We start from the raw sequence: 19,815 nt of genomic DNA on the forward strand, positions 1-19,815 counted from the left end.
TAAGGCCTCTATATTTAAACCCAAACTACGTCAGATCCCAAACAGAACCAGGACTTGTTGATGAAGATTATAGAAATCCAGTTCACAGTAGTCCAGGTTTCCTGTTTACAAGACCACTGCAAACAAAGCCAACACTTGCTGGCTGAAGGACAGCCTTGATGGGGGGCATTTTGACAAAACGGCTATGCTGCTTCTCTCAGTCCAGTGATGCTGCCCCGCTCAAAGTCTATTAACTGGTGCAAAATGTCTCAAAGTGCATTGCAAAGCCATGTCTAGCAGTCAGTGATCTCTCATCAAGAGGTACACTACAAAATGTAGCCTCTAATAGCCTTTTAAAAGGGCAGCAGGATGGGCAATTTCATGCTTTCATGTGGGAAGACCCTGTGTCCAATCACTAATCACTTACCTGCATGTTGGGGGTTTGCAGCAATCCTGGGTGCATTATTCTTTTTTCAATAAGTACTAATCTGCTAGTATTTGAACTTTTACCCTCCTGAGTGCAGCATCAAAAAAGTCAAGAATTTATAATTACTGCAGCAAAAATACACAAAATTAAGACACATTAGTTTTTGTGTTTATTAAAACAGAACTGCATTTGTCTGATTAAACATTTATGTCATTAAAATAAGTTGTCACATTTTGTAACATCCCTGAAACAGACAGTCTCAAGTGTCTACATAAAATAGATCATCCATTACAGTCCAAGGTGAGTAATTTCATTGCACTTTCATTGTCCGGTCTGTGTTTATTATGGCCTCACATGTGGATCTTTCCAAATTCTGTAAGTAGTGCAACAACAAGAAAGGCAGCATAGAAGATTAAAAGGAAGATGCCATAGGCTCGGTTGAGGTGGAAACGTTGCAGGGGCACCAGCACGAAGGAGAGAACAAGAGATAGACCCAGAGCTCCTGACAACACCCAGCCCAGCAGCCCCTCCGGCTCCAGCTGCACACAGAAAACAGCACAACACTTATATCGAAGTTGTTTTTCTTTCACAAAAGGCACTGCATGTTCATAAAACAGAATTACATAAAAATGTGTGATGTGAAGTATAACATCACAGATGTTTAGCTGTCCTAACAACACCAGTATTACATTTATAGAATTAACAGTGCGCTTGTGATTCCTGTATTTTTTTGAAAAAACAATATTTCATACAGGCATAAATGAACAGTTTTGCACAAAGAAAAAAAGCATAGGGTCGAAAGCAAAATTGGGGTAATCTAACCCCCATGTCTACAGCACCATTATCATAGCTAAAACAAGAATTTACCACACCTAAAAATAGCACCCCTCTAAGCTATAATAATATTATAATGCTGATGGTTCCACTTGGTTCAATCTGCCAGTAAATAAGTAAAATAACTTGCTTGATAAAAAATGCCATAGGTCTGTCATCTGTCATTTTGTCAAGTGGAGAGACCTATTCTTAATTAAACATATCTAAGACTAAAGATATGTCATGGATTTTAGATGAAATGCTCATACACATGACAACATGCTTTTTAAGGCAGGGTTTTTACAGATTCTTAAAAATTAAATGTCTCCCAAATGTTTAAAAAATATATACAATTTTGACAAGTTTTTATTTTTGTGTGTTGCCTTTCACAATTTTTTAAATTCTTATGCAAGTTAGAATACTTATTTGGCAGCAGACTAAACTAAGCATTATTTATGCCTCTAAGAGGCGCTATTTTCAAGTATATTTAATACTTACTTTAGGAAGTAGAGACAACATTGTAGGCATGGAGCAGTGTAACAACAGTTAACAGTGAGATAATAGATAAAAACTGTATATTTCTGTTTATTTGAAATATTAGTTAGAAGTATTAGTTATTATTGGTTTTGTGTGCTTGTCATTTTGTTTTTAAAAAAGAGGTCTTAATTCTTAGATAAGTTAATTCTTATCAAGTCTTACAAAAATAAATGGGACAATTATTGACTCTCAATTGAACTTTGAAGCCAATAGTGAAGCTGAGGGCAGGATGTAGCAGCGGTGTTTGCATTATTTGAGAAGACAATACTTTCATGTTGATAAAACCATTATGAGCATCTATTGAATCAGTCTTATCTTTTTCTTTGATGATGTGGTTTGAAAAAGGGAGGGTCTGACTCAAATAATGATAAAATGGCCTAGTAAACTGATTGGTGAACCACTACCTAATGTAGAGGCATTGTGTAATAGACAGTTAAAGTAAATTATTGAGTGGATTTTAGGTGTCAGTACTCCTGTGTGTATTAAATTTAAGTTTCTTTTATGCAGACAAAGGTTTGTAAGCACCATAATGCAGAACATAGCAATACAAAGGTTATTCATTATTCATTATTTTAATTAATAGGTTAAACATAGAGGTCAAAACATAGAGGGTTGGAAACCTTTAAGCTGGTTTGGCAGCTGGCTGTTGCTGATTTTGGTAATGTTTTTGGTAATGGGATGCTGATTCACTTACTGCAAAATCTACCTTAAAATTACCTATGGGTATAAACAAAGTATTATAGCTACATACCTACCCAAAAAGGCCTCATAGTTAAAAGTAATAAGACATAATTTTATTTGGAGATGGGTCAGTATCAGATATCATATGTATAAGCATTTAGAATACCCAGAAATCACATTTTTCTAGTTTAATTACTTTTTTCTCAATTTACATTTCCTGTCATGCATGTGTCCTGTCATGGCAAGCAGACATACTTTTAGATGAAATCGTGTTTAACCATGAGTTAATGAGCAAATATTTTAAATTGCTCATGATGAGCTTGTTCTATTTCAAAGATACAATTTGATTTTTCAAAATTTGCTTGATTTCCAGAATTTTTTTTATTTGACAGGGTGGACAGCTAAAGCTTTACATTAAAAAAACAATAAAGTGTTATTTAACCACTTAAAATAAAATAATAATTCAGCTTATCCATGTGGAACTGCAGACAATAGAGAAAACTGTATAAACAAACAAACAAAAAAACCCTTTAAAGTAATGGTTCACATTCCTCTATATTACTAGTATTATTATTATTTTTTATTAAAGTTAGTTTTAGCTTATTTTTTTGTTGTATTAATCTTATCTTCTTTTTAATCTTTATCAACTTAAATTATCTCATCAATAAACCAAGTTTTTATTATTATTATTATTATTTAATTTTTATTTTTATTTATTTTTATATTTAATTTACTTTTGTAAATGCTCGGCTACATTGAAAATGAGGGTTGCCTCAATGTACTTCCATGTCAAAATTGAGGTAATAATGTGTTCATTCAGAGTAAACCATGAAAAATGTATTGTTACACAGCGCTTGTATGACATTTAAACAACAATGCTGTGGACAGAAAAGGCAGGTTATATTGTTACTGACTGAGAAATAATTCAAGATATAGTTATATATAGCTATGATGCATATCATTAATGCAGTAATTATTATGATTAGGACTGAAATGGTCAGAAAGTAAAGCATCACAGAGGTTTGGCAGTAAATTGTATACAGCACACACACAATTTGTCAATCACACTTAAACCTTTAAAAGCAAACATGCAAAAACTAGCTTGATGGGAAATCTTACATACCATTACAACTCCATTATGGAACATCTGTAGCAGGCAACCAAGACCAACTCCAAACAACATATCTGAGGTAGAGATGGGCTAAGGGTCTACAGGAGAGTGTGAGGTGAATGTCAAGAAATTGAGATGTTAGAGAAGCTAAAAAAAATATTTTACAGAAACATCAGTATTATGTATTTTGCATACTCAGAATCCACAGGAAAAGGATACTAAAAATGATTCCACCAAAGCAGGCAGAAATTGCCATTCGTGGGTATCCCTGCCGGGCGATGGTGATATCTGAGAAGCAATCTGAAAATAAACAAACGTAAAAATTATAAACAAATCAAATTGATAATTGATAAAATTGATAAAACTACTTGTTTGTGTACCTCCAATGCTGTTGCCCCATGCCAGTAGTGTGAGCCCCAGCACAGTATTACTGAGGCTCAAGACGATGCCCAGGAGGTGCAGCACACTCACAATCTCTGACGCCACTGTGCTAATCCATAGTGCACTCACTACGAATCCCAGTAAAGAGAAAAGCTGCACACACACACAATTAAATATTATAAAATAATAAATAATAAAACTCTAACAATGTTCTACACCAAACTAGTTTATACAGATAACAGGGTGAATACTCACGAAGTGGTACGGGGGAGGCCGCTCATTGTTAGTAGTGCAGAAGACTATTCCAGAGAGGAAGACTCCGATTAAGGCTGTGAGCAACCAAACAGGGAAATCTCCCTGAATGAGGTAAAGACCATCTGCAACACACAGACAAATTACAACTGGTGTAATGATAGCCAGAATTATCACACAATACACAATAACTATCTGCATACATTCACAATTCTCTGACTTAAAACACAACTAAAAGTCTCTTGGGTATTTATCTAATGATTGAATGTGCCATCTTTCATTTTTACAGTGCTGCCGGCCCACTTTCCGAAGATATAGTGATTGATAAACTGCATATTGTCGATGTCCAATAAAAAACAAGTATATCAAAACCAGCAACTTGACAGAACTTTCAATGGAAGTCAATGTAAAAACTGTATATTTCAGGTAATTTTGGAGAAATTCTATTGGTCCATTCGTCAAGAAATGTTGACACAGTGTGAACAATAGTTGGTTTGTTGAAATTATGTAGTAATCTAAAAATCGACATAAATGGAGATATTTGTGTTTCATTGGACAGCAACGACATGCACTAAAGGCAGGCATTACCCAATAATTTGGCTATGACTATGCTGTAGGGATGGGTGGTACAACCAGAAATGGGTAATATAGTATATTTTTAAACCCCCCAAATCTTTACAAATATCATCAAATTTTCTATGTATTTGTGTTTTTTTTTTTTTACTTTTAAGGGTACATAGAGTATGATGAATTAATTTCATCATGTATACCATTAAACCTTTAGGTATTATAGGGTTTGCTTGGCACCCTAAAATGACACAAATGGGCTTTTTTTTAGTTATGTGATCTGTCAATTGTGCACTACGCAGCTTGATTTAGGGCGTGTCAGTGTGCCTTTGCTATCATAACAATGAAAAAACTATGCCTTGCTCTGCTCAAAGCATGTAAAAGGCATGTACTAATTCTCTTCATTAATCTTGGGTGTGTTTTTGGCGTAACGTAAAAATAAACCAATCACTTGCTATTCCCAGTCAGGTGCACTGCTGGCTGTCCTTATGTGTGTGTAACAAGTGGGGATATACGTGTATACGTGAGCATGCGTCGTGCATCTGCGATGTCAAGATAGCAATGGACGTCTGGCTGTTGACTGCTGTCTAGGTTCTAATCGGTCAGTGGCGCACCTATGTTTTCCATTGCCAAGATAGCAATATAGCAGAAATTTACCTCAACACACTTAATTTCAAGAAACTCCACAGCCATCGGTGTAGATATATTCACAAGCACCATTGCTATTTAAAAGAGGGAGATGCAAGGCGTGAAAATGGACTGTTGATGCCGTGTAAAGTAGCAATGAGCCTCGCGGGGTATCTTGCACTGGGTGAAGGTTAGGGCCCAGTATTTAAAGGTATCAGGTTGCATGAAGCATCTGCAAAACGTAAACCCTTTTTTTCACGATTAAAAAAACATTTTTTGATAACTCACATTTCCAATAAGTTTCCTAGCAGGGTGGTGTATGGGCAAAAACATATTACATATATAATATTATATTTCAAATTGATTTGAATCTGAAAAAAAGGTCTATTTTAGTAGTTTATCAGTGTTTTTTTCCTACAAATACACAACAACTGCACTGTTTATAATCCTACAAAGTCTTTAGTTTCTAAAGTTTACTGTAGTGTGTGTTTAAATAAAGTGTTTATACTCCCAGCCAAGTGCAAGTGTGTGTGTGTGTTTTATTTTTGGGGTGTGTAGAGAGAAAAACGCTAGCAGACAGTTAGACAGAGAGTTGTTAGAAAAGTTGTGCTTGTTTTTGGTGGGGCTGTGGCTAAAGTCTCACAGAGTTTCTGAAGGAGAGCTCTCCCCTTCTGAACATTAACCAGACATTCATTAGTTTATAGTGTCAATATTGTAAGCTATCTTAGACTAATGAGCAGGTTTATCTTAAATCAGGTGGCGGAATGTTCATGAGGTGTGAACATATCTGTGTGTGTGTGCGTGTGTGTGTGAGCCTGCATTCTCTAGCAACACATAAGTACATAAGTGTTTGTGGTGTGCCTTAATTATACAGTGCTAAGTTTATTTACTCTGCACTTGTATTTTGTTGTAGAGCAGTTCTACGGTGTGTAAGAAATGCAGATAGAGGGATGCATTTTAAACTTTGCTTTGCTTTACCGCCCAGTTCTACTATGCTGAGGAAAAAAATAAGATAAAAAGATACAGACAGCAACATTTTGCTTGCATCCGGAACACGAACAAGCAAACACACTTACAGTGCCCTGACTGGAAGGTAAGCACACACACCAGAGGCCCAGTGATGATGTGCAGGCAGTTAAGAGGACGTTTCCAGTTATGATCCTCCTTATCAGTGTCCACAACTGGAACTGTCAACAGCAATACTACCTCAAACGGCAGCTGAAAAGAGAACAAACAGGTTTATTCACATTACTGGTGTTCAAAAGTACAGATTTCAAGACAACATAAGGCATGAACATCATCTATCCTACACATAATCATATCATTCATCTGTTCAGTCATTCCTTCCTCACTATCAAATTACAAAAAAGAGAAAGAAAAACCTTTTTTGTGTGTGTTTCTTTACCTGGATGATTTTGAGAGCTCTCCAGGCCCAGTGGCTCCTCCTCCAGATCCTGGTGTCCACAGGGGAAATTGATTTTAGGAAGATTTTACTGGTTGTTTCAGTGAAGGAGATTAAGGGCTCATATTCCGCCTCTAATAAAAGAAATGAAGACATGTAAACAAACAAATATAGAGGATGAAATAGTACATACACAATTTATTTTAGTGTATCTCTGCTTTCTGATCACATTTACAAAAAATTGCAAAAAATTACAATAGGAGGTCAAAATTAGTGCTTTTTTTAAGTAACTTGAGTAGTTTGAATATGAAGTGTTCTTTAAGCTCCACACTAAAGCAGAAATACTAAAGTATTTAAACATTTCTTGCAAATAGTTTCTAAAATGTTCTTAAATGTTCTACTCAAGTACTTAAAGTAAAAGCGAAAGGCAGAATGGGAGCATGCGTGGTCCTCTTATAAGACAGAAGGGGCGGGCGATATTGCCCTAAACATTTCAGGGTGTTGAAAAATCCTAAAACATTGAATTAAAAAATATATATATTTCAAGAATACACTACTGCAACAAAATGAGTATAACATTTTATTTGGCGATATTATTGCATATAATAAAATATGGCACACCCCCAATTGAGATACTGGACAGAATGAGACAGAATCTTGATTTGCTCAATGATAAGCAGTTTTATCAAGCCCGGTGACAGTGTGGTGCATCTATCACTCTGGCTTTAGTGATAATGTGGGGTTGGAATGATTCGTAACATTTTTATAATTGTAACGAGTAAAAATGCAGCAAAGTAAAGTATTAAGAAAAATTTAAGTAGGAGGAAAAAATAATACTTCAGTAGATACAAATCCTGCATTTTAGTACTTAAGTACAGTAGTGAAGTACTTACGTAATAATCAATTTAATTTTCAATTAAGATGAGCGTTATGTTAAATACTTTGAGTCTACTTGCACTTTTACTACATTTAAAGTGGGATATATTTATACTATGAATAAACATGTTTTAAACATGACGACATGTAAGCATGACCTACCATGTTCTTGTAGAGTTCCGTTAATATTTTCTCTGTAGTAGTCTGAAGCCTGTATATCTGTAGATACACACAGAGGGATGTAACCATCACAGTCCCTCCCTCTCAGAAAAAAAGCTAGTACCTCTATTCCCTAGCTTATATTCTTACTAGGGATGCACTGGAATTAAAATATTTGACTGAAATGGAAGAAAATGCAAAATAAATACAGCATATAAACATTTATTAAACATGACACTCTTTTTACCAATGAAAATATTTTATAGCCTAAATGTACTCTGTTAAAAGCAATTACAAAATAAACATATAAACACATAATATGTAAAACGCTTTTCTAATCACTACATTATTTTATTAATTTCGTGTAATTTTAGTCATAAATGTACCTCAGTAGTGCTAATCTATTCATTAAATGTACTTAGGTAGTGCATTTTTATTAATAAATGTACCTCAGCAGTTCTACTCAAGACTACTCAAGTCACATGTGACTGAAATTTACACAGAGAAAAATAAGCTGTCTTTCGGTAAACAAACAGATGCTAACGCTAGATTAGCTCATCCAGCATTACTATCCCAGCCCTGTACAGCTTGTATTAATCAGATAGTAATTAGCCAGTTCGTGAAAAAATGTAACCTTACACTAGGCGTGATAAATGAAATAAAGCGTCGCCATCACTTAATTTATGTGACTAGAACATAAAACTGAACTTCTGAATTCTGTCATTTGATGGACCTCCCTGCCAGCTCCCTCACACACTGCCTCCCCGCTCTGTACACAGCAGCACTCAGGCACACAGCACTGCTGGAGGCCAGATAGGGGGTGTGAGTGGAGTGCTGCCCCTGCTAAAACCATCCTAGTGATAGTGAAAACACTAAAATATGACTTAAAATAAATCCTTTTAACTTTTTTAATTCAGTGCATCCCTTATTCTTATGCGTTTCTGTAAAGAGAAAAGGTTCCTTACCATTGGCAACCTCAGAGTTCTGCAGTGGTCCTCGGAGAGAGCGTGTTCGGCGTCTATATATGTAGGTACTCACAACCACTGTTATTACATACAGCACATACAACCCCAGATATCCTGCAGAAAGGGATTAGGAGACAAATCAGATGGAATGGAAATAGGATGTAAATCAGAGAAAGTGAGTTGGACTCAAAGGGCTGCCCCTGCTACTACAAACCCCTGTACAAACATCAAAAGACTGCCACAGAAAGCTCTCAGCGCTTACTTTTAGGTAGTGTACCTCTTGGTGAAAGATGAATTCCAGACATGCCTCTATGACACACTGAAAACATCACTGTACAAGACAGTAATTTTGATGATTTGCCCTCCATCTAGGCCACCTTTCAGACAGTAACTGCCGCCTTCCTTTTAAGTAGTGTTTAAAAATAAAACCTGGACTGCTACAGACTGGAACCATTTTGTATTTAGCATCAAAATCCAGTGGATTTGTTCAGCAGGATAAGGCACACCCACACACAGCAAGGTTTCAGAGGAATGTCTCTACCAGATTTTAGCACTTCCTTGGTCTGTCTGGTTGCCAGATTTACTGCCAATTAAGCATTTATGGGACCTGCTTCGATGCAATCTATGGCAACCTAATAATGTGCAGGATCTACATGCCTAGGTACAACATCTGTGGGCAAATATGCTGCAGGAAGTCACAGGCAACCTGTATGCCTCCATGCCCTACCACATCTGGTCTTGTATCCAGGCAACAAACAAGAAACAAGAGCCTTATTTTAATTGTACAGTTTACCCCCCAAAACTTTGCATGTATAACGTTTCATTTAATTCCAGGAACTTTTACTTGGTGTGTCAATTGGTGTCAATTTATTAAAAAAAATTCATAAGATTAATCACTACAAAATTCTGTGATTTACTGCGATTAATCGCATTTGTTTTTCTTCAGACGTAAATTATTATAGTGGATATTTAAATGTAAATAAAATAATGAATGTAAGGAATGTAAAATGCAATTATATGTATATTAGTGGTGTCAATTAAAATAATGGTATATACTTGTATGTGTGAGGGGAGATAAAATCAACATAGGGTGCTGGAATAAATAATGTATGATACATTGGACTGTAAAATTGGTTGTGAGGATTTATGAATTCGAACTTAATTTGAATATTTAAAAAATATCAGAGAGGAGCAGTGCAGGAGTGCGGGTGTGTGGTGCGGGTGTGTGGTGCGGGTGTGTGGGTGCGTATGACACCGTATGAGCACGCCTGTCAGTTGTTCAGCCAGAAAATAGGGGCAGATTGAGGCGGAAGTAGGAGTCAAACTTGGTGCCTTAATTAACTTGCGTTAAAAAAATAGTAACGCATTACGGATTCTAAATTAACAGGGTGCGTTAACGCTTTAACGTTGACACCCCTAGTTTTTTTTTATTGTAAGGGGAATCAAAGGGAGGGGACAAGGAAGGTTTACAGAAGGAGAGAACTAAATAAAAATCAAACAGTTTGATTTACAGATGTTTTTGTAAGTAAAAGAGACATAAAGGTTGAGAAAGACGAGAATGAAAAAGCAAAGGAACTTACCAAGAGCTTCTTTCAGATCAATCCATCCTTTATAGAGGATTGTGAAAGTCCAGAACACAGCAGCCATGTAGAAGATGATATCTCGCAAGAAAGGGCGAGAAGCCACCGTGAAGGGTTTCACCAAAGTAACACTTCCAGCAACCACCGTCGTCACAAAGATCCCTGCCCCTTTTAGACAAAACCAAAACGTGCATCAAACCAAACTCTTTCCAGCTCATATTTCTAGTATTACTATCTTACCCTACATACACACACACATCCACATATAAAAGTTACATAGACTCATTACTGATTATCATTATGGGGGAGGGGTTCTAAAAATTCCTCAATCACTGAATTGACCACCCATTACAATGTGAAAAGTACTCTCTTAAATAAAAAGCAGATTCTGTCATCATTAGCAAATATCTTAATACTCACCAAACAGCGCTCCGATGGCCAAACCAGCCGTCTGTGGCCGAGAGAATGCAGCCATGGCACTAAAAACATCTGGAGCACCATTTCCAAGTGCTAGAAAGGTCACTCCCTGTATGCCAGTGTCATTAAGGAAACAGCACAACACAACTTTACTATGAATCAGTTTGTCTGAAGATTGGATTTTCGGACCAATTAGAGGGAGTTCAGGCAGGGTTTGTTCATTCATTCAACTACAGAAAATAAAATAAAGCCTGTGTTGTGCTAAAATCCGTGTTCACTTCATGAGCACAGGCATCTTAAGGTAATGAATCCTGTATCTACTGTAACTGTAGATTAAAATTGACAACATTCTACAAAACAATTTCTAGAATGTGTTGTACTCAAGTCCAGTCTCTGTCTTGGTCTCAAGACCATAAACAAGCGGCATTTGTCTCGTCTTGATCTTAACCATATTTGGAATTGGTCTTCTCTCAGTCTTGGGGCATCTAAGACTCACATTCAAGTGATTTGTTGGTGAAGTGACATAAAAAATGTCCATAAAATGTAACATAAATCAGAGTGCAGCATAAGCCCTAAGACACAAGAATCTCGGAATTATGTGTTTAGAGGAACTGTACTGACACAGAGAGAACAGAATTACTACTACAAAATTAAAAGTTCTGGTCTAATGCTTTAAAGGATACAGCCACATTATGAGTCAGCCTCAATGTAGAGGAGATAGCTGAGAGGTTGGGACAAAAACTACATGGAAAGATAAAAAACAAAACAATGCATGCTAAATACGTATTACAAATGTGTAAACATTGCACAAAAACACAGTAAATATGCATTCTTGTTCTACAATATAAAAAATATATAGGTGATCTTTGGAGCAATGACAGCATACATTAAGAATCTTCCAATGTATGGTTCATTAAGACACATATACGGCAAATAAATTGATAATATATCACAAACAATACAATATATCGCCACAGTGATACTTTTTCCTCACCAATACTGTACAAGGTAAAATTTTGGAGAACACAAAATATTAAATATAATTGTATTAACCAGGCTAATTATAATGTTTATGGGGATTATTATTTATTATATATTTTTGCTTTTATATTATTTTGTTAAACACTGTTAAACCCAGGTCAGTTCAACATCTGCAAGATCTGCAGTATACATATAATACAGCAGACAAAGATTGAGCTAAAAAACACTGAATTTTACAGTTACACCAATGAAAGATTGTTTTAGATCCCAAAACTGGTTCTTCTACTGCATTCCTTCAAACATCCCCTTTGGTGCTTTCAATTTGAGTATAAAACACATACAGACTCAGCTTTTTGCTATTGCAAGTAACCCACTGGAAAAAGAAATCCTACAATTTACTTCAGTAAATTTCACACATTTTAATCTCACTTTCCTGTTTGCTGAACCTTCCCTAAATTTCTGAAGTGAAGTGTGCATGCAGTTCTGAATGTAGCAGCCACAACTTCTTCTTTCTACTTCAGCAACTGGGAAACGAAGTCCAGCAGCAGAGATGCTGACTGAGTTTAAAGGGCAATAAAGTGCAGTCAGGTGACAAAGTTAAAACACTGATTACTACATTGTTTACAGTCTCTTTGGTTCACATATATTTACACACAGTGTTGCTGGAGAAGAGGAATTATCCTTAGTCTTTGTTTACTATGATAATGATAATCTAATCAAATTCTACTGCTTTAGGTCCCACATACACGTAAGCTGAATTACAAAACCTTAGATCTGGGGAGGAGAAAGGCCGCTGAAGAACATTGCCGTCTTTGATATGTTCATGATAACAGTTTGAGTTGTCTTCTACTAGTGAATGACCTATGATAACTCTGCAAGTTTTGTCCTAGATAAAATATTAATACTATTATTTATAATAATATTATTCTAAAAAATAACGAGATAATAAGACACCCCTGAAACCTTTTTGACACAGAGCTTCAAGATGCAGATTAAAAGTGTTACCACCCACAGTGGGCAGGGCTGTGGGTGGTAATGATTGTGACAAGCAGGGTCTGTCCATGCAAACAGACAAGTGACTCTGGCAGGAATACCATTCACACATACAGTGTAATCTCCAAATCAGTTCAGTGTGCTTTAGCTTCAGTGGGACTTTACAAAAATTAAGATTCATGATACCCACACACTCACACACCTCATACCTGCACTACTGCTATATCATACTCACTTTAATTCCCCTTACAACTAAGAACCTTTAAGAACTGTATGCATCTTTTTTACTTTACCAGCCTTATGCTTTATTCCTCTATTTGCAGTACTGTTTATACAGGTATTGTTTACAATGCTACGGTCATTCCATCTTTATTCCCCCATCACTATTGCACTATTGTCTTGTGTCTCTTGTCTCACGTATGTCTATATTTGTGACCTTGTGGCATTGTACATTTAGTGTCCATCATTTATTTTTTTAATGTTTATATTTTTATCTTGCTGTTCTTGTTGTAACTTTGGGAAGGAGAGTAACACAATTTCAATCCTCTGTATGACCTGTACATATGCAGTATTGACAATAAAACTACTTTACTTGACTAGTCCTCGTCCCATGACTTCTGACATTTCTCTGCAATTATCCAATCCACCTCATGTGTTTTGTCACTCAACCAATAAAACCTACACTTTCTATGAAAAATAAGCTGCAATTAGCTGCAAAGTGAGGGTAGGGTTAACATAACATAACACACACAAACATAGAAATATATAAAAGACAACTACTAACAACTGCGATGCAATGAGTCCAAGAACCAGGAACATGACCAACAGCCACACAATCTGAAGGGGGAAGGAAATAGGAAAAGAGAAATGTGAAACATAATGAAAGCTCTGCTTCAGTGCGTTTCTTTATTGTAAGTATTCACATTCACACATGAAAGTGTATTGTGAAACATTTCAAGTACTGTTCAATCTCTAATCTCAGTGTGTCCTAGATGTGCGAACAGTTTGAGTGGTGTAATATTTTAGGAACCTGTGCAGCCTATAAAGGTACTTACATATAAGAATATGGCAAGGGGCAGGAGATTAGGGGCCAACAGGCAAAACGTGATCTTGGGGTAGTTAATGAAGCCGCCCTCCGCTGCACAGTCTGGGGTGTTCAGAACAAACTCACAGCGGTCGGCGGCTGACAGGTTCATCACCTTGTCACACTGGTGGTAGAAAAGGACATTCCATATTTTTAGGGTTTTGCCGTCATTTTGCCAAAGACTTCTGAGAAATATGCCAGGAATGAGGAACACTGTCTCGTTCACCAAAAAAAAAAAAAAAAAAACTGTTCCTGTGCTTTTACAAATATTCAGACACTCGAGGGGGTTATGGGGGTGCTAGTCTTGTGATGGGGCATCACTATTGCCAAAAATAATTTTATTGCATAAAACCCTGATATTATCTTAGGGCCATATCCCTAGTACAGATACAAAAAAAAAAAAAAAGAGTCTTAAATATAGTAATGAATTATAGCTTTTTTTTTGTTACTGTCTACCACTGGTTAGAAATAGTATTTAGTTATTTATAGTTATAGTTCATTAGTTTAATTTAAGCCAGTGGGCCTCATTCACCACTTCCAAACTTCCTCTGATTTTGCTTAAAAAATCCACCCCCCCATTTCCCCATGTTGGTTACAAAACTCAGAGATGTGGGTCTAGAAGAGACTAAAATTACCAGAGGACCACGAAGTTCAGCAAAAGCAGTAGGTAACAATGACTACAATTTGAAAAATTTACTAATGCAATAAAAAAATTAAAGTTGTATTTACTAAACATATAACAGGTTTATACATTTAGGAGAAACAATATATAAACGTTTATCTATTTCATAAGTCCCTGAATTTGTATAAAATGATAATAGTCTAACAAAATAATGTAATGACAAAAATCTACCACAGAACTAAACAAAGAATTAAAAGTAAATACAGTAAATAGGAACATAAATACAAAATAGACTCCAATTCATTTTAATAATATCGCTATTACCACAATAAAAGGCTTTTTTATTGTGCTAAAAAATGTTTGCAATATTATTGTGTACGATACGATACGCACACCCCTAATCTGTATTTTACTGAAGTATTTTATTTTAGGTGACTTTTTAGTTTGACATTTCAAAATCAAACTTTATCATGCTTTATACTCTACTACATTACAGATTATAATCTAAGAAAAAGAAAAAGTAATTATTTTTGGCTAATAAAAAGAAGTAACATGTCAAAATAAAATAAATAAAAGAGTGCAACAAACCCATCGATCAAGGTACAGCACTTACGTTTTTGCACTTGTTTTGATCTGATGGACATATACAGCAACCAAGTGCAGGCATACAAATTTCGGAGAACCTATACCTACTGGTGTTGCAAATACTTCTTTATTAAAAATGATAAAATACCTTATTTTTTTTTTAGTACTGGTACTTAAAATCATTCTGCACCAGATGTAGCATTTGACAAAAATAATCACACCATGTAATCAATATAATAACTTAAGAATGCCTCAACACTTTAGCATAAACCATATATATGGATAGAAAGAGTAAGAAAGAAATCCTACTGTTTCTAAAAATTGCAGCATCATTTCTCTCCGGTGAGAATCCATAATTAATCCATTTTGGAAAAACTCTCAATAAAAAAAAACTTCCTTTAAAATTTATTTCTAAGTAACTTTCTGTGACTGATTTACTGCTTTATTTCTCAGTTTTCAGTCACTAAAGTATAGTCACACAGTACTAAAGCATAATCCAGTATCTGAGGCTCTGAGCTCTGTGTGGTCTCTGAGTTTCCCCACGGCTGTTTAAACATGAGCTCAGAGCAAGGCATGGGCTTGTTTTGAATCACTGATTTGAATTTGCACTCAATTCATGAACTGATTCACTCAATGAGTCAACTCTGCAATTATTCTTCAAAGCATTCAAGCAACACACAGATTACATGATGATTCACAAGAAAAACAGCAGATTTTAAAGTCTACCAGCTTTTAAATGCCTTATTTTCTGTTTTCCTCTGCTTTTAAGTGATCAGATGTATCAAAACACAGAACAATGATTTGGTTCTCTTCTTGAACTTTGATTCCAAACAGAAACCCGTGTGGGAGCAGGGCTAATGACATAACATTTTTTCTATTTTATGTTTAGGAGGAGCTCTCCTCTTAGACAGCTCACAGATTGAGTTAACTATCAAAGAAATGATATGTTCTTACAAGAAATTAAGAATAAACGTCACATTGTTAATATTTTCTGTAATAATAATAATACATTTTAGTGCCATATTCTTTCTTCTATTACTCCATTCATTTCTGATGATTTAGGCTTTAGCTGTGGTATTGTTTTAGTGTCGATACTGAGATTTTTAGGCAGGCATCATATCGAAATGAATCTAGTCTAGATTACAAACATGATAATAGGACATTATTACTTTTAATACTTTGAAAGTGCAGAGCATATACCGCTCTGGCAATGATAATGTTTTTTATAATTGTAACAAGTAACAATGCAGCACATAAAACAATTTTCAGAGTAAAAGTATTAAACTCATGCAAAATACTTAATAAAGTAAAAGTTAAAACAGGAAACAAATAATACTCCAGTAAAAAACAAATACAGAAGTGTAGTACTTAAGTACACTAGTGAAGTAGGAGAAAAAATAAAACCCCAGAAGGGTACAGACACAGCAGTTTAGTAGTTAAATACAGTAGTGAAGTGGGGGGAAATATACTCCAGTAGATACAGATACAGCAGTTTAGTACTTAAGTACATTATATTACATTACAATTCTGGAGACACTTTATCCAAAGCAACTTACAAATAATTATATACATTTAACAGTAGAGGACATAGAAGCTGAAGACAAAAACATTTTTCACAGGGCCTAAAGGAGGCCAAGGGGAAATAGTGGGATAGAGGAGGAAAGGAGGGGGAGCAGGGAATGAGGTTGGAAGTAGTTAGTTTGTTAGAGGTGTTAGGAGAACAAGTGCTCTATAAAGAGCTCTGTCTTTAGAAGAATCTTAAAGATAGCGAGGAACGCTCCTGATCTGGTAGTGGAAGTTTGTTTGTTCCACCATTGGGGAAACAAATCAAGTTGTTAGCTAGTTACATGGTTTTTGTACTTTGTCCACCACTGATGGACGGGATTCGTTTCTTAGGGGGACGTCTGTGAAAAATATTTCACACTTTTACTTTTACGACAAAACTCTTGCATCTGGACTGCAATAAAACATGGAGGACCACTGAGTTTTTTGGCTTTCTCGGTCATGTGACATCGTGTTCAGTAGCTCCTCTTTTTCCTCTCTCTTGTGTTTACGTGGATCTCCGTGGGCCCAAAGCTCAATTACGGCATGGCAGTGGACAAACAGCTATTTTATTAAACGCGAAGTGGCAAAACTAAGAGATGTGCAATCAGTCATAACTAAAATGACCGGAGGACCAAGGAGTTCAGTGAAAAACAGTAGGTAATTCAGCCTTTTTCTCAGAGGACGTCTGAGAAAAACACATAGATGGTAGTTCTGGACGGGATTAAAAATCACAGAGGGGGCATAGGGGGCTTTCATTGCACACTAAAAACAATGAGTAAGTATAACTTAGAAAATGCAAAAATAAAAAGTGTAATAATATCAAACGTAAAAAAAGTACAATTTGCTAAAATCGGATAAATAATCACTTAAAACATGTATATCCTGACTGGAAGAGTATTATTAGAGTATAAAGTGATGCAGAATGTAGTTGTAAAAGTATGATTTTAGTGGGAAATCAGTGACTGAAGGCTGGTAAACCTACACAGGTTATTTTTGGTCATTACGCAACTTTCAGTTCCAGGCTGGTCAGGTGACAGAACCACACGAGCTTTCACACTATTGAAACTGTAATAATTTACTCAGACAAAATGATACATTTATATTTTTACTGGAACACTGTGTACCTCGTCTCCATCGCGGGTCAGCACACCTGAAGCCCCCGGTATCTGCAGATTCAGGTCACCGCTGGTGGTCCGGTTCTCTGCAGTAACAGGCAGAGCTGAAGACAGCTTAACCCACTTCTGAGAGCTGACATGGTTCGTTCTCAGAGCGAAAACCAGAGCCGCGGCTAAAAACACAGATTTCATTCCTGAACATCAGCCTTCAGTGTGGGAAACTCGCTGCCAGCATTGCTCTGCGCTCCTCCACACACTTCCTCACTCTCAACACTGAACACACACACACACACACACACAGCTGCACTACAGCACACACACTCCTGTTTACCACACGTGACCCTGAATATCCATAAACGCAGTTCGTCCAGAGAGCAGAGATTAAAACAGCAGCTGCTTTTAAAAACCTACAGTACAGATTAATAGAGCAAATAGAGCAAAGACTGATAAAGTAAAATCCAGAGCGTGCAGTCTGCAGACAGAGCCCGAGTCTCGCTCCTGGCTGTAATAACTCCTCCACTCCTGAAGGCACTGGGAAAATCAGCTAGTCCTCCTCCTCCTTCTGCACTTCCTACAACGTCGAGCTGCGCCGTGCTGTCGTCAGAACAGCAGCTCTCAGCTCTCTATTCCTTCTGCGCATGCTTCCCACAGACGTTCACTTGTTATGGCACTGTCAAGTAGTTTTTTTCCTTTTTTTCTTTTTATTAGTCATACCACACAGCTCTGAGTTTCTTTGATTTTACCAAACTGAAAACCTCTGGAATATAAACAAGAGAAAGCTGAACTGCTTGATTTTTTGCACCAGGAGAGGCATAAAGTTATCCAAAAGCAGTGTGTAAGACTGGTGGAGGAGAACATGAATGCATAAAAAACTGTGAATAAAAAACAGGGTTATTCCACCAAATATTGATTTCTGAACTTTTAAAACTTTATGGATATGAACTTGTTTTCTTTGCATTATTTGAAGTCTGAAAGCTCTGCATCTTTTTATTTATTTCAGACATTTCTCTTTTTCTGCAAATAAATGCGTTGCCTGAACAAATATTGTCTTCATGAGGGAGAGTCACCATAAATAGTTTTCTCAGCATCTTGAAGGAGTTCCTGGAGGTGCTGAACAATAGTTGCTGCTTTTCCTTCACACTGTGAAGCTCCATGCTGTCAGGGAACTGTGGAAAACATTTTTTTATTGTTTACTACATAATTCCATATGTGTCCCTTAATTGTTTTATGTCTTTAATATTAATCTACAATGTAGCAAATCAATTAAATTAAGAAATAAAAGAAAAACATTGAATGATGAGAAGTGTGTCAAAACTTTAGGCTGGTACTCTATACACATGCATATATACAAATTGCAGAATTATCAAGCTATTTAAACATAGCTGGTATTATTTGTCCACTCTGTCATTCCGGGAGTACCACCTTTAAGAAAGTAACCTTTGACATCACAAACTTATTTAACCTTTTTTTTTTGAGAGAGACTAAAGACACTGAATTATCAGTAATTAACCCAGCTGGTACACAACCGACCTTGACCTTGATATGACTAAAGTAATGTATGTTGTTGTTTCACCGTTGAATCAACATTTAATGTTCAATGGTTGTGCTAACATTGAAATTTTAACGTTGAATCAACATAATGTCCTCAACCTTCTGCCTTTTGAATCAGCATTTTACATTTCATCACCATATCATTTCTAAAAACGGTTGGATGGAGGAATGAAAAAGTGTTTTACTTCAATTTGCAGTAACTGCTTTTTAATTTAACACCATGTTCATGTTCTAATAGTTTTACGGTTTTAGTGTTTTTGAGATCAGATGTTGAATCAGATTGGTAGTGGTGGGTAACTTTCGTTACACTCAGCTTTATTACCATGATGTAAGTTTATTGTTAACACTTTGTTAACCATAGGATTTTTCAATTTAAGTGAGCTATGGTTTATTAAAGGTTGAACGTATGACGTTGAAACAAGGTTGCTATATCACCGTTGATTCTCTTTTTAAAATCAACAGTTAATTCAACGTTGATTCAACCATAACATCTACGTTGATCAACGCTGATTCAACGTTTATTCAACGTTAAAATGCCAGGGAATAATATTAATAACCTAATACA

At 36.0% G+C, this 19,815-nt stretch overlaps 1 protein-coding gene across 3 annotated transcripts; it reads right to left on the reverse strand.

The window, feature by feature from the left end:
* Positions 1–552: 552 nt before the first annotated feature.
* slc8b1 (solute carrier family 8 member B1) lies at positions 553–18,270 on the reverse strand. Of its 3 annotated transcripts, none has more exons than XM_007244946.4 (15): positions 17,709–18,269; positions 13,804–13,956; positions 13,533–13,585; positions 11,458–11,515; positions 10,778–10,883; positions 10,358–10,525; positions 8,778–8,891; positions 7,816–7,872; positions 6,781–6,911; positions 6,452–6,593; positions 4,185–4,306; positions 3,929–4,082; positions 3,768–3,848; positions 3,561–3,622; positions 553–945 (listed from the first exon to the last, which is right to left on the reverse strand). In XM_007244946.4, exons 1-15 carry the CDS (start codon positions 17,889–17,891, stop codon positions 757–759), a joined length of 1,773 nt encoding a protein of 590 aa, XP_007245008.2. In that variant the 5' UTR covers positions 17,892–18,269; the 3' UTR covers positions 553–756. The 3 variants fall into 3 exon arrangements, with proteins under 3 accessions (XP_007245008.2, XP_015460188.2, XP_022523956.1); XM_015604702.3 differs by lacking the exon at positions 17,709–18,269 and adding an exon at positions 15,349–15,954; XM_022668235.2 differs by lacking the exon at positions 553–945 and having other exon boundaries at positions 3,561–3,646; positions 3,744–3,848; positions 17,709–18,270.
* Between the last annotated feature and the right edge of the window lie 1,545 nt (positions 18,271–19,815).

This window comes from Astyanax mexicanus, chromosome 23 (genome assembly GCF_023375975.1).
Source record: "Astyanax mexicanus isolate ESR-SI-001 chromosome 23, AstMex3_surface, whole genome shotgun sequence".
Lineage (NCBI taxonomy): Eukaryota > Metazoa > Chordata > Actinopteri > Characiformes > Acestrorhamphidae > Astyanax > Astyanax mexicanus.

Bases quoted from the DNA above. Each gene is read 5' to 3' on its own strand.
- slc8b1 (XM_007244946.4), bottom strand. From the start codon at position 17,891: ATGAAATCTGTGTTTTTAGCCGCGGCTCTGGTTTTCGCTCTGAGAACG. The intron at 7,873-8,777 runs GTAAGGAACCTT...GTGTATCTACAG, and splicing joins GAACTCTGAGGTTGCCAATG to ATATACAGGCTTCAGACTAC. The intron at 4,083-4,184 runs GTGAGTATTCAC...GTGTGTGTGCAG, and splicing joins GGCCTCCCCCGTACCACTTC to CTTTTCTCTTTACTGGGATT.